General features: G+C 37.2%; 1 protein-coding gene across 1 annotated transcript in view; it reads left to right on the top strand.

The window, feature by feature from the left end:
* The window catches only part of SLC16A7 (solute carrier family 16 member 7), a 78146-nt gene that overhangs the window by 36398 nt on the left and 28211 nt on the right, over nucleotides 1-13537 (top strand). Inside the window, exon 2 of the mRNA XM_030959726.1 lies at nucleotides 9891-10133. Within this exon, the coding sequence (XP_030815586.1) occupies nucleotides 9920-10133 (214 nt within the window). The 5' untranslated portion in view covers nucleotides 9891-9919. The remainder of the gene's footprint in view (nucleotides 1-9890; nucleotides 10134-13537) is intronic.

Genomic DNA, 13537 nt, shown 5'->3' with positions numbered 1-13537 from the left:
TCCCTCAATGGGATTCTGAGCTAACAAAGCTCTTCTGTTCCTACTAGCCATGTTTAGTCATCAAGAGATGGCAACTGTGTCTGTGTAGTACTACACTGTCCCATGTACATGTATGCCTCCCCATTTGTTTAGCTGTTTGCTCAAAGTTGTGGGTTATAAATAGGAATAGACTTTCTTTTATGATCTCTTACCAGCATAAATATCAGCATAAGAAAGACAGAAAGTTGAGTGGGCTGGACATAGCTATAATGATAGGTGGTTAGAGAAGTTAAATTCCCCTGCACAGTCCTCAAGGTGCTATTAGCATCTGATTTCTGCACTTAAGAAATGGCAAGTGCATCTTCAGGGATGGCCCCTGGTTGGTCCCAAGCATAAGCACCATGTCAGTATACCTGACATGATACTGTGTGATTATGTGTTTGCCAGGAACTGGAAACTGTTGGAGAGGGGATCATAACTTGCTGTCAAATTTTGCTTTTTCAGAGCCATGGCTATCACTGGTCATGAGATGAAATTTAATGAAAATTAGTGCCTCTGACTTGGAAAAAACTTTCACTTAGTTGTCTCTGTGAGGATTATGTTGATATTCTGAAATTCTTCCACTTTGTTTTGCAAAGTCACATTGATTTAGTTCTAAAACTGCTTTTTTATAAATGCATGAAAAATTTAATCTCTTCTCAATTCTGTAAGTGGGAAAAATCTTTCTTTCTTTCTGTCTTTCTTTCTTTCATTCTTTCTTTCGTTCTTTCTTTCTCTCTCTCTTCCATTCTTCCTCTCTTTCTCTCTCTGTCTATCTCTTTCTTGTTTCTTCTCGTTTCTTCTTTCCCTCTCTCTCTTTCTTTTTTCCAACCTAATATGTAACCTAATATGTTTTAGTAATTCCAGAATGACTTTTGGATTAATTTACGTTTTGGCTATAGTGTGTTTAGAATCAGTGGCTCACATTTTAACTCTTGCTGGCAGAAAGAGCTCGCACATCAAGCTTTTAAAGGCAGAGTTGACTCAATTGGATTTTGCAGTTTCAGTTATCTATATATTTTTAATTTTATTTAAGACAAATAGATAGCTTACTTCCTCTACGCACACACAACTTTTAAAATCTATATTAACTAAATGGCTTCTTGCTTATTACCTGAGCTCTGGGGAGGTTTTCATACTGGATCCCCAGAATTGCAGAAGTTTTGCTGGTTTTTTCAACATGCATTGGTCCCCAAGTAATTTCTTTTCAAAGGTCTTTTCTTTTTTCCTCATTGTAAGTTTTGATAGCTCTGGCCTTTTCCTTCTTGCCTTATTTACTTATTTCTCTATAAACTATGTAAGGGAACTGCAGCTTTGCTAAAAAGTGATTTATGATTCATTAGCTTTCCTAGTTCACATTTCTGAAAGACTATGTCATCAGAAGCATTCCTAAATTTGTCCATTTTATTAGTAATAGAGAAAAATATCTTAAACTGGTAACAGTTTCCACATTGGCAGGAATAAATGAAATGTGAATCCTGAATAAACTTCTACAGTCTGGAGTTGTTTTCCAGCCTTGGCCTGCTATATATTCCCTGTCATATGCTCTTAGGAACAGAATCCAGATCAGTTTACTTCCTATTACATAATCTAAGTAGCTGTCGCTGAGACTTAAACATTAGTAACTATTTCCACCCATGGGAGTCATGTGTTGCCCGAGGATAGAAGAAAAACATTTTCCCAGTATGTGAGAGATGATTCTTTTGGGCTGGAATTTAAACGAGTGGTAGGACATACACAAAAAATATGCTGGGCCATAATATTGGAGCAGAGAAGACAGCCAAGGGTTGGATTCTGATTGCAAGACCCCAGAGTAACTTTTATAAAGTTTACAAAATTTAATATCAGCAGAATTTCAATTGGAATCTATTGCATCTTCCTAATGCCAAATATTCAGCTCATAGATGAATGTGAACATTATCTTCAGCAATACATGAATTAAATATTGCCACTTCCAAATAACATGCTTATGTAAAAAGATAAAAATTTAGATTTTGAAAATATTAACTAGTGGTGCAGCCTAAGAATAGGCTAGCTTTTCCTATGATTGATATTTTTTACTGCAGCTTAAAATTGAAAGAATGGTGTTAAAATGAATATCCATTATTATTGATAATGGAAAATCTGCTGCTTTAGAAAGATTATGCTATTTATTTCTCAAGCAAAGTTCAACAGCTGTGCAGATAATTCCATTAACACTGACTTAAAACCTTAGTTCTTCCATTTATAAAATATTACAATTGCATGAATCTATAACTCCCTCCTTCCAAACATCAGAATTCTTCAAATACATATCAAACAAAACAGCTCCAAATTTACACGACTTCTGTTATTCTGGGAAGTCTTATTTTTAAAACATTTATTCAGTGTGAGTTTTAGAGAAAATGAGTGTGCTGATGTAGTTGAAAGGCTAATGTTACCAATATTGTTCAATATTGGTCTAAAAAGAGTTAAAATATCAAGCATCTGTAAGTTGTCAAGCTGGTAACCACCAAACTTAAATATGAGGGAGTAGTGCTAGAGTTTAAGAGTGGTTAGAGATTAATTAATAAGTTTATCAGTACTCTTGCAGTGCAGGGAGCTAAGACATTGGCTTATAAAGGGTTTAGCTGAGCTTGTTAAAACTAGTTATTTAATGGCAGAAGAAAGTTTTGATTTGGGTTTTTTTTTAAAGTTGATTAGTTTGGTGGTTTGTTTTTTTTCAGGTCTGCAGAATTTTTCATCAACTTCAATCAACTTATTGTTAAATCTGAGTAATTCTTCAGACTGGATCACTGGCATTTTCAATTTAGCCATCAACAGTTCATTTCAGTGCACTTCAATTTGGGCGGAGTGACAACCTCTTTACGTTAGATATCCTATTGACTGTCTTTTTGAAGTAATTAAAACAGAATTGCAATGACTTTGGTTGGAATTAATTTCACTTAACTCTAGCTATGTAGATGTTTAGTCATCCAGAGTAAGCCAGTCATATAGATTTCCCTTAAAAACAGTGGAAAAATGTAGTAACAGAAGAGATGATGAATGGAAGTCCAACTCATGACTGACTGTGAATGCAGATAATGGATTCCCAGGAGAATGTGGTAGTACAAAATATGAAGTTTAAAATAAAAAAAAAACCTAAAAAACCAAACCCAGCCACAAAAATCAAATTATTTATAAATACTGCATTAATATTAGTTTTGAAAGATTATGTTAGTCATCTCACTACTGACTTAGCAATGCTCCAAATCTGATTTCAATGATGTAATAAGTCCAATATATTTACAATATGATTTTTCCAGATGGAGGTTCCAGTACTGTAAAAAAACTCACTTTAGTTACTGACCTAGTAATAACTTTTGGCTGTAGTGCAAATGGAATTTTAATTACACTAACAGCGTAATTTATATGTTTTTGCTTTTTATAGGGTAGTATCTTTCAGGACTCACTTCTGTGTCAGTAATCCGATTTTGAGTCTTCTAAGAGGAAGAAAGGAATTCTTCTTGGTCAAACTGAATTAGACCTTCAAATACACTCTGCACTGGTGCGGCTTCAGCTTGATTATTGTGTGCAGTTTTAGTCCCCACAATATAAAAGAGACATTAAACTATTAGAGAGTGTCCAGAGGAAGGTAACAAAGATGGTGAAGGGCTTTGAGGGGATGATGTGTGAGGAGTGGCCAAGGTCACCTGGTCTCTGTCCAGCCTGGAGAAGAGGAGACCTTTGTGCTCTACAACTTCCTCGTGAGGAAGAGGAGGGGCAGACACTGATCTCTTCTCTGTGGTAACCAGTGACAGAGGGAAGGGCCTGAAGTTGTGTCAGGGGAAGTTTAGGTTGAATATTAGGAAATGGTTCCTCACCTGGAGGGTGGCTGGGTCCTGGAACAGGCTCCCCAGGGAAGTGGTCACAGCACCAGCCTGACAGACTTCAAGTAGTATTTGCACAAAAATCTCAGGTGCATGGTGTGATTCTTGGGCTGTCTGTGCAGAGGTAAGAGTTGGACTTGGTGATCCTTACCAACTCAGCATATTCTGTGAATATTCTCACAGCCATTGGCAACTCAGATCTGCAATTATCCTGGTATAGCTCAGCAAACAGTTTTTGCTGTAACATCCAATTATCAGCCCAGTTGATGCTGTTCCTAAGAATCAGTGAATTGAAATGCTAGACCCAAAGAAGAAAGAAAGTTATGGGGATTTCTCATTTAATTTTATCTTACAGCATGAGCTTTTTCCTTCTTTTCTGCTTCCCTCCATGGAGCCTGCCTCTGCCAACCTCCTAGACAGTTGGAACAATGATTTGCATATGTCTGCCTTGGATGTGTGAGGGGCTCTCACATTCCCATACTGCTTCAAGCACTTGTTTTGTTACTGCTTCAGTGGGATGATAAGTACACAACAACACTGATTCTGAACTGCAGATAATTACATATTTGTTTCATAGATACCAATATTTAGAACTAGTTTCTTCATCTGCTCTTCAAGATAAAACAAAATGTTTTGTTTCTCAATAGGTGATTGATTTAGACTTAAAATACCTGCAGATATGTTTTTAAGAATGAAGTGAAATAGGCTTAAGTAACAATGGTGGTTTTTTACTTAGACTTTTAGCAAGAGTAGCAAACTCTAACGTTAGGCCTGTAAGCACAATTTAATGTAATATATATAAATTATTTTATTGTCACATAGAAGTCTTGAAAGCCTTTACAGACATGACCTTAGATTCAAGCCTGTAGGAGAAACTTTACAAAACCCAACATCTTTCTAAGATGCTGTCTAGGCTGGGCACATTTTTAGTAGTCTTGGTCTCACACAGGGCGTATTTGTCCTGAAGATTAAACCCTAGTGGAAAAAAGGCAGTGAGTTCCGACTATGAGTGCATCTTTCATCTACCTGGGTTTTATTTATCACATACCCCTTAAGTCTCTGAACACAGACAAAAAGGAGACTATTTTCCCATTTCAGAATAATTAGCCTGTTCTTTAAGGCTAGGTACCAGAGCTCCTTAGGAAATACTTTGCTTCCAGATCTGAGTAGTTAGAGCTAAAAGCAGAGAACAGACTTTGTTGCTACCTTACAGTCTTTGCACATCTTCCCTTTCTTCAGAAAAAAAAAACCAAAAAACACCAATGCAAGTAGGAGCAAAGCCTTCTCACAAAACTTACAAGATACGTTTTTCTTCAAAGGCTCAAAATTGTTCCCAAGATTATGACAGTAATGTACAGAGATTGGTGAGGCAATGCCATTTGATGATATGGTACCTGCTATTCTGCCATCCTGCTTAGAACTCATTAAAGAGGGGTTAATGAAAATGGAAAAACTTACAGCATTTAAGCAAGGATCTTTGATAAGAGGATAATTCTTAACTCACTATGTTCTAATGCTTCTACATAATGCATCTATGCTTCTAAGTAATTTATTTCAAATACAGCAGTGTAATTAACATGTGTTAAGGGTAAGGTGGAGCAACAGACTTTTCAAACCTATAAAGCAAACATTGTACCCCACCTGAGCTCCTTGCTCTAGTATTAAGCAGTACAAATAATCTGCATTGGCTACTTAATGAGATTCTAAAATACACACATGTTTAAAAATCTCAGTCATAACTCACATCTTATTTGGGCATTAGTCTTTTTGCCAGCTCTGACACTGATCTTAGATCACTCAGTCTGTTATCACATTTGTTTCCCATGTCTAAAAGTGGATTATATTTCTCAGTCACCTCACAGGGATGTTATAAGACTGATTTTGCTCAAGTTTGCAAAGGTTTTTGCAATTCTTGGCTTACTGTCTGGAACTGGAGGGCAGTACACAAATGTGAAGTATTTCTACTAGCCTAACAGCAGCTGGGGACAGATTTTTCACATGCCAGTTCTTATAGTCTGGGACATGTGGCTGCTGAGTCAAGTGGTGATGGGGCACATTAAGGACAAGGCAGACAAAATGCAAGCAGGAAAACAAACAGTTACTCTAACTTTGCAGAAAAACAAAACTAAAACTCCCAGTAAAATCAGAGTCTTAGTAAACAAGAGAACAATATAAACTCTTCTCAGAAGTGTCTTTGACAAGCTGTTGTATTGATAGCTGATTCTGGCAGCTGGCAACTGCAAAATATTAATGAAGCATTGGTAGGCACATGAGCACTTTGAACAGGTTGATTGTAACTGACTGAAGTCTATAATGCATAGTATCAAGATACATTATTTGTTTGCAGCATTTGCTCTTAGTTTGACCTTCTTGCTTGCTTGCTACTTTTTTCCTTTTATTTCTTTCTCCCCTTTTTCCTTCCTTTCACATCTATCCTTTTCCCCTTCCTCCTCCTTCCTTTTTTTCCTTTCTCTCTTTTATTCACTAGTTCTCATATGCCTAATTAAGTTCAAATGTGATGAAAATTGCAATAAAAATGTTGCTTATCATATGTTATAAAAGTGTCCTCTTGTTTCTCTCCTATAATTTGGTAGCAGACACATGCAGCTCCTATACAGTAAACTGCATTCTTGTTCAGTGCTTACATGAATGGGATTTATACAAGGGAATTAGAAAGAGCTTAGGAGAAAATCCTTGTGCACATCTGACTCAGGGTATGTAAAGGCTGAGGAATCTCTGTGTATTTGACAGTGAGAAGTGAGATTGATGGCTTCACTCAGGACCCACTCCAGACACTATTCCCCTGCTGTTTCCCTGGGAGGGGGCAGGCCGTGTTCCTCGCCCACTGCTTGCCTATAAAGGCATAGGTACCAGCAATGCTCTCTTGCTAGCTTTAAGCACATGACAGAATTCATATGACCGACTAAGAACACTGGTGGTGATCTTTATTTACTCAAGTGCTGTTTCTTTTTGTTCTTATTTTGGTCTGGTACTGTGTCCTGCGCGTGAACATCATCACACATGCTTGTTTTTAGGATTTCTGCCATATTTCTTTTTATTCTTCACAGCCCATAATAACCTATAAGAGTTTCTGAAAAGGCATTTTGACTATCACTGCTTCATTCTCCATCTTTGGCTTCTTCCTTTATCAACATTTGTGTCTACTAATGTAAAATCCTGGGGTTTTTTGGTTGCTGATGGATTTTGTTGTTGGATTGTAGCAGGACATTAAATGCAGATTTTACAGGAGAATACTACTTTAGGTCCTGAGCATGTGTGGGATGTTGGATTTAATGTTTGTGAGAAAATGAACACTTATTTTCACCTTGGTACAAACATGTATTTGTTATTTTTTTCCTTTTCCCCTTTCATTGACTGGAGCTAATATTGGCCATGATGATCATAAAGGAATATCAGGGAAGCTATTCTTAGCTCTACTTTGTGGAATAAACAGGAGGTGTGAGATACTATGATCCAGGCTAGGCTCTTCTTTGTGACAGCATGATGCCCACTGTAGGTTGGCAGACAGGACTATGCAGTGGCCTTTACACCAATTTGCCTCTAGGCTAAGGCACAGGAGCAGCCAATGCCCCTTTGCTTGTCTCCTTAATGCTGCTGTAATTTACTGTGAAGTTTTTAAAGGGAGGAAAGCACTGAACTGTCAGAGCCTGTTCTTCTACCCTAAAGGGGTGGATATAGTGGGATCTCTCCAAACTATTAGTGGCATTCAGGAAGCTTCAGCTTTCTTTTAACTAATGTGGTGGCTGTGATTTTTCAAAGTGCTTTTGTATTATTTTTAGGAAAAGGAGTGCTTCCTCAGTAAATTGATAAGCCCTTTCCATTTTTATGAAGAGCAATGTGTTGATGTTGTTTGCCATCACAAAAATTCATAATAGCGATAGAAGTGTTGTCATGTGAATATTAAATATGAAAACAAATATACTCAAGCCTTTGAAGTGTAAGAAAACAATAGTTACCCTTTTTTCATTAAACAACCAAAAGTTTTCTCAGATGAGCAGAACAACAGTTTTTCTGGGATAGATGGCAAACTCTTGTTCTTTACTTCCACTCAACTCACAGAAATAGAATTCTGCTTTTTATAGCAAATTTGAGTTTTTCTGCTCTTGAACAGGCAGTTGATAATTTTTATTTGTGCTCTAAGTTACAGTGGGCTTTCTGAGATACTCTTCCTTCTAATGGATCTTTATTAGCAAAAAGAAATTAGTGTTTAACAGTGTTCAAAAAGTTAAGTCTCAGCAACCAGAATTGTTTCTCTTTGTCCAGCTTGTTCTAGTGATAGGCCCAGGTTTTCCTCTCTGAGTTTTCTCAGTGAACTAACATTAAACTGAGACTGGGATAAGCAGAAACAAAGTACATACCAGTGGTTCTTTCTAGACATGCATATAAAAAGATTTATATGCTCTGTGTACAGAGCAATAGATACCTACTGTTGCCAGCAGAAAATCTCAGTTATATGGTGCAGAAGTCAAACTACCTGGGCTTTTAAAATTTTGCCTAAAAGCCTGATGTTTTAGTCATTGATTTAGCTTTCCCCAGTGGTGTGCCAGCTGTATGAGATTGTAGCTGATGTCTACAGTCAGCTTCAGTGAACTGGAGAATCAAAAGTACACTGGGTTTCTATCACAGGGCTGGCCTAGTAATAGCTAATCTTAAAAACAATATTTTGCTTGTTTTGTGGCATATATTGCATGCAGTGCTACATGGCATTTACCCTAAAAGTACTCCAGGCACTATCCCAAGAGATAAGTATAAGCTGACACAGTTGGGTTTTTTTTCGTTTTTGTTAAGGTAATCACCTGACTCCCACTGCTAATGCAGTTTACTGTGAGAAATTGGAATATGCTGTAAGTGGCACAGAAGAAATCATGGAGAGGCTTGCTGGTAATCATAAGCATAACAGCAACCTACTCACTGTTATCATCAACAGTTTTGAATACTAGTATGGCAGGAGACCAATCAAGAGTAATAAGTTGCCTAAATGCCCAAGAAAGAAACGGGGAGGAAAGAAGAATTTGCAGTTCATACTGTATGTGTAGGCTGGAAAAAACACAGTGGACTCCAGTTCAGTGTTTAATAATAACTGGATTTGTTAGTGGAAAAAATCTCAGAAATAACAAATAGATTTTCACTGCTACATATTTTCTAAAAAAGTTAATGCAGAATGTAAAAAAGTAAAGTTTTAGATATCAGGATGATATTGGCAATATGAAATTTATTTCAGGCCTCAGAAGTTTTGTGTGGATTTGAGCTGTCTGAATGTGTTGGCTACACCTCTTAGAACCTCTGTAAAGTATCATTGTGGTGGCAGCTCCTAAGATCAATTCTAAATTATAGAAGCACTGTGGAAAGCTTCCTGATGTCTTCTAATATGTGGAAACAGCAAAATTAATACCATCAAGCTCTACCTTGTTCCTGCAAATAATATCAACATCAAAATATCAAAATCTTAAGAGTAACATATGGAATTTTAATATTATGTATTTATTTTATGGATACAGAGGGAATTTTAAATCTCTGCTTAGATCTCTGCTTTTCAGATGTTTGCAATTTGTTCCTCTCTGTTGTTGATGATGACTTTGGTGCGGTACCAATAAATCTCACTAACACTTATTTATAGCATTTAGTTATAATTTAGGTGTAACTTTTTTCAAATTGTTTCTTCTCCACACTGTAGATTGTAGAGCTACATAAATTAACCCACACAAGTCACTTTGCAATAAGTGACTAATTGCAAATACAAACTTCAGTGACTCAGATGAGTGATTTTTAACAGTTGCCACATATTGACTAGGCTATTGGAAAAATTCTTGCCACAACTTTTTTTGCAAAACAGCTTTTGCTTCTAAAATCATGTACTCTTGTTCTGTGGTCCCATGAAAGATGGAAATTGATCTTTCCTCCAAGGGTTTTTTATGTTCCCTGCAGATGACTATTGAATAATGTAGTTTGATATGAAAAAAATGAAAAAAAAATTGACAATCTGTTTCTTTCCTTGTTTTTCAGTCTAATTGGAGGAGAGACAGAGACCAAAAATGCCACCTGCAACAGGAGCGCCAGATTACCCACCTCCTGACGGAGGCTGGGGATGGGTTGTGGTCTTTGGGGCTTTTATCTCTATTGGATTTTCCTATGCCTTCCCCAAAGCCATCACAGTGTTCTTCAAAGAAATACAAGAGATCTTCCACACATCATATAGTGAGATAGCTTGGATATCATCAATAATGCTTGCTGTCATGTATGCAGGAGGTAAGACATTCCTGAAATTAGTAAATAACTTTGCTTGGTTGTTTATTTCATATGGTCTTAAAGCATTTTTTCCCTTTGGGCCTTTTCTTTGTTCCTCTACCTAAGATTCAGGTAATTTGAATAAAAAAAGATCTCACAATCTTTCCCTAAATTCACAATTTTTAAGAGTATAATTTCCCAACAAATCAATGCCCAAATAATTTCTTCTGGGTCTAGGGGTGAATTTGGTCAGTTTCCACTGACTTGGTGAGATTTCTCAGTATATCCAAGGATGAAGCTTAATCACAGAAAATTATTACGGCAATGAGTGTTCATTCATGAGGCACAGGTATTCCTCTGTAGACAAGGGTTTATATCTGGTCCTTAGTTGTCCTAAGAGTGATTCTTCAAACATGCCATCTGTATGACAACTAAGATGCAGACAATCTTATTCTTGGGATTGAACAGGGAACATAAATTCTCTGATACCTTTCTTCTTGCAGGCAAGCAAGTAGAGAACAAGACAGATGTAAAAGGATTTTTAAAGTATAAAGCTATGTTTAAGAACTAAGTGTCAGATCTGCTTTGACAGGCTTTGTGTCTATCAACCTCAAAGACTAACTTGTTAAATTCTGCATGGTTTCTTCATTTTATCAGAATTTTTTTCTCCTTTAAGTATTGGTGAGAGTTAGCTGCTGCTTAGGCAAAACACTTAGACAGTTCAGAGGTGCGAATTATGTTAATTCAGGCAACACATCTGGTATTTCCCTTTCCCTTTAATGTTAAGAGATAACCACCTGGAGCATCTGACTATTTGCACTGATGAAGCAATTAAATGCATACATCTGCAAATGTGTGTTTATGTATATGTACATATGTGTGAATGTATAGACATAGAGACTGAAAACACTGTGCTGATAGCATACTGATACTGAAACTCTTTAATCGCCGAAGAGTATTTTTCAGAATACTCTTACTGGTATCTGTGTAATAGTAAAGTACAGTGTTGTCGGGTACAGCAAATGATCTATTGAAAGGTGAATAAAGTGTTATTCCCAGCATGGTAGTTTTTTTTTTTTATCTCTTATTTCATTCTCCCTAAACTCTGGCACACAAATGGCCCTACCTTACTTAGTAGTCAGGAAAAGTAAGGAGCATACCTAGAAAGAGGATCAAGCTATCTGGATTGCTCTCTCCAAATACCTCATTTTCCCTGTCTGACTACAATCATGAAGCTGGAGCCATCATAGCGTTAGCTTTTGCACCTCAGTTGATGGGATGGAAAAATGGATCCTTTTTCAAATTCTGTAAATCACAGAGACCTTATGAAGATGTCTTGACAAATAGTATCTGTTTCAACAAAAATATGCTATTGACATATTTTGATACTATTTTTATTCATGTACTAATAGAAAATTGTGAGTTACTCACAAGCTGGTGGAGAAATTTAGAGGGTTTTATAGGACCAGTGACAATAGTCAAGTGAATTCACCAAAATTCACCAGGTGAAGAAATAGCTTGAAGTATTCAAGAATGGAGTGAAAGAGGGTATATCTCCTCATATTCAAGTTCCCCCTAATGGAGCATTTTCTTAAGGGTGCATCAGTCCTTGCACTGTGGAGTGTACCTGAGTAACTGTGGAAACCCCTGAACGAGTGTTGAACCCATCTTCCTGTCTGTATGGGAAGAGCATCGGTGTTGAAAAGCTGGATATATTTTCTGCTTTCTGTATGCTGTGACTTGCTGACCCTGAGCTCCTTTAACAATGTGAAGCAGGTTTGCTGTATATTGAAGGTGCTGCTATGTTGTGTTCTCTGCGTAGCATTTCATTTATGCCGTTTCTGACAGGTCAAAGTTCACCCAGGTTACATTACCAGTGCACGTGCAAATCTTAGACATTTCGCTGTGGTCATTTTTATCTGTGAGGTTCAATGTGCACAACTTTTCCTATTAAATGCAAAAGATTCAGTATTTCTGCCTTTTCTCTAGTACTTCTTTGACTGTTTTGATTACCAGTTACTAACTGCGCTTCTATATTGACACTAAAAACTGCAAAATTGTTTGCTATTCATTCTGCTGACACCTATCCCATTTACTACAGAGATTATCAGCACAGGAACAGTAAGCAGAGTTGTTTGGATATCTTGTTACAGACTCTTGGTTTTAAAATGCTGATAGTGACGACCCTGCCTGATATAAACACTCTTTGAAGCCAAAGCTTCTCTAGGACCACTTCCTAAAAACTGGGCCATTTAGACAATCACTGGCAGAATATGAAATAGCAATCCGGAAAAACATTTCTGAAGGAAATCACATCATTGTTTTTACTGTCTGAAGGTGGTTTGATTCTTCCTTCACATTTGATGTGCTGTAATGTGAAGTACACATTCAGGCCACAAGTACAAGGTGTGTTGTTTACTATGGAGTGTGATACGTGCACCTGCAATGAACACTGTTCATCATGCTACTAATGAAGGTAACCTGAAAACATCTAAGATCTGTCATCCTCATTACAGCTTAGCATTCAACCTATTAATCATCACAGTGGGGTCAGTGAATAAGTTAGACTCTGTGCAGACACTTTTTGCTTTGGAGGCTGCAGCCTCTTGCAGTAATTAGCTGGCATCTGTGTTTCTGCAACAAGGTATTAACTTACCTTTCAATGCCTCTGAAAAAAGCTCCAGTAAGGAGCTAAAAGAATGTTAATTATATTTATCACTTACTTCATACTTAGAATAAATGGCATTAAATTATAGCAGACCATCTGGCAATCCATATGGTCTCCTGCAGTCCTGGTTAGTTCCAGCAAATAGGTCAAGCACAGCATTCACCCTGTTAGGAAAGCACCAGGCAGAGGTGACAAATCTGATAAATCAAATCAATATGAAACTAATTTTCTCTCTCAGTCTGGCACAATATGCAGTTTCATACTGCTTTCTGTTGTGTTTTAGGAGGTTGGTTTGTTTGCTTTCTTAAGGTCTCTCTTCCTTCTTCCCCCACCCCCCAACCTTTTGATGTTTGTTAGAGTTTACTAAAAAGGCATCCCAAAAAGCAAGATCCAGTGATGTGATTAAGGTTACAAGTATTGCACAGCCTCTACTGTTCAGGCCATGCTTGATAAAAGCATCCTCTGGAGAAGAGCAGTCGTTCAGTCTCCATGGTAACTCCTTCTGCCTCTCTTGAGGAGAGACTGTCAATTGCATTAAATTAAGGGTGATGGGTTTGTGATGGATTCCTACACCCAAAGGACTGAGATTGGGACCACCAGACTTTTGTTACTAGAGGACAGAAGCTGGGATAAAATGGAATTAGTTGAGTTATCCTGTCAGCACAATCTGTGTTCCTACACGTGTATGAACAGATATGTGTATAAAATGCATGTGCATGTATGTATTCTTATGTATATAAAATATATATGTATCCAT

This window comes from Camarhynchus parvulus, chromosome 1A (genome assembly GCF_901933205.1).
Source record: "Camarhynchus parvulus chromosome 1A, STF_HiC, whole genome shotgun sequence".
Classification (NCBI taxonomy): domain Eukaryota; kingdom Metazoa; phylum Chordata; class Aves; order Passeriformes; family Thraupidae; genus Camarhynchus; species Camarhynchus parvulus.
Note: the sequence above shows the minus strand (reverse complement) of the source record. Positions and strands in the feature narration are given on the sequence as shown.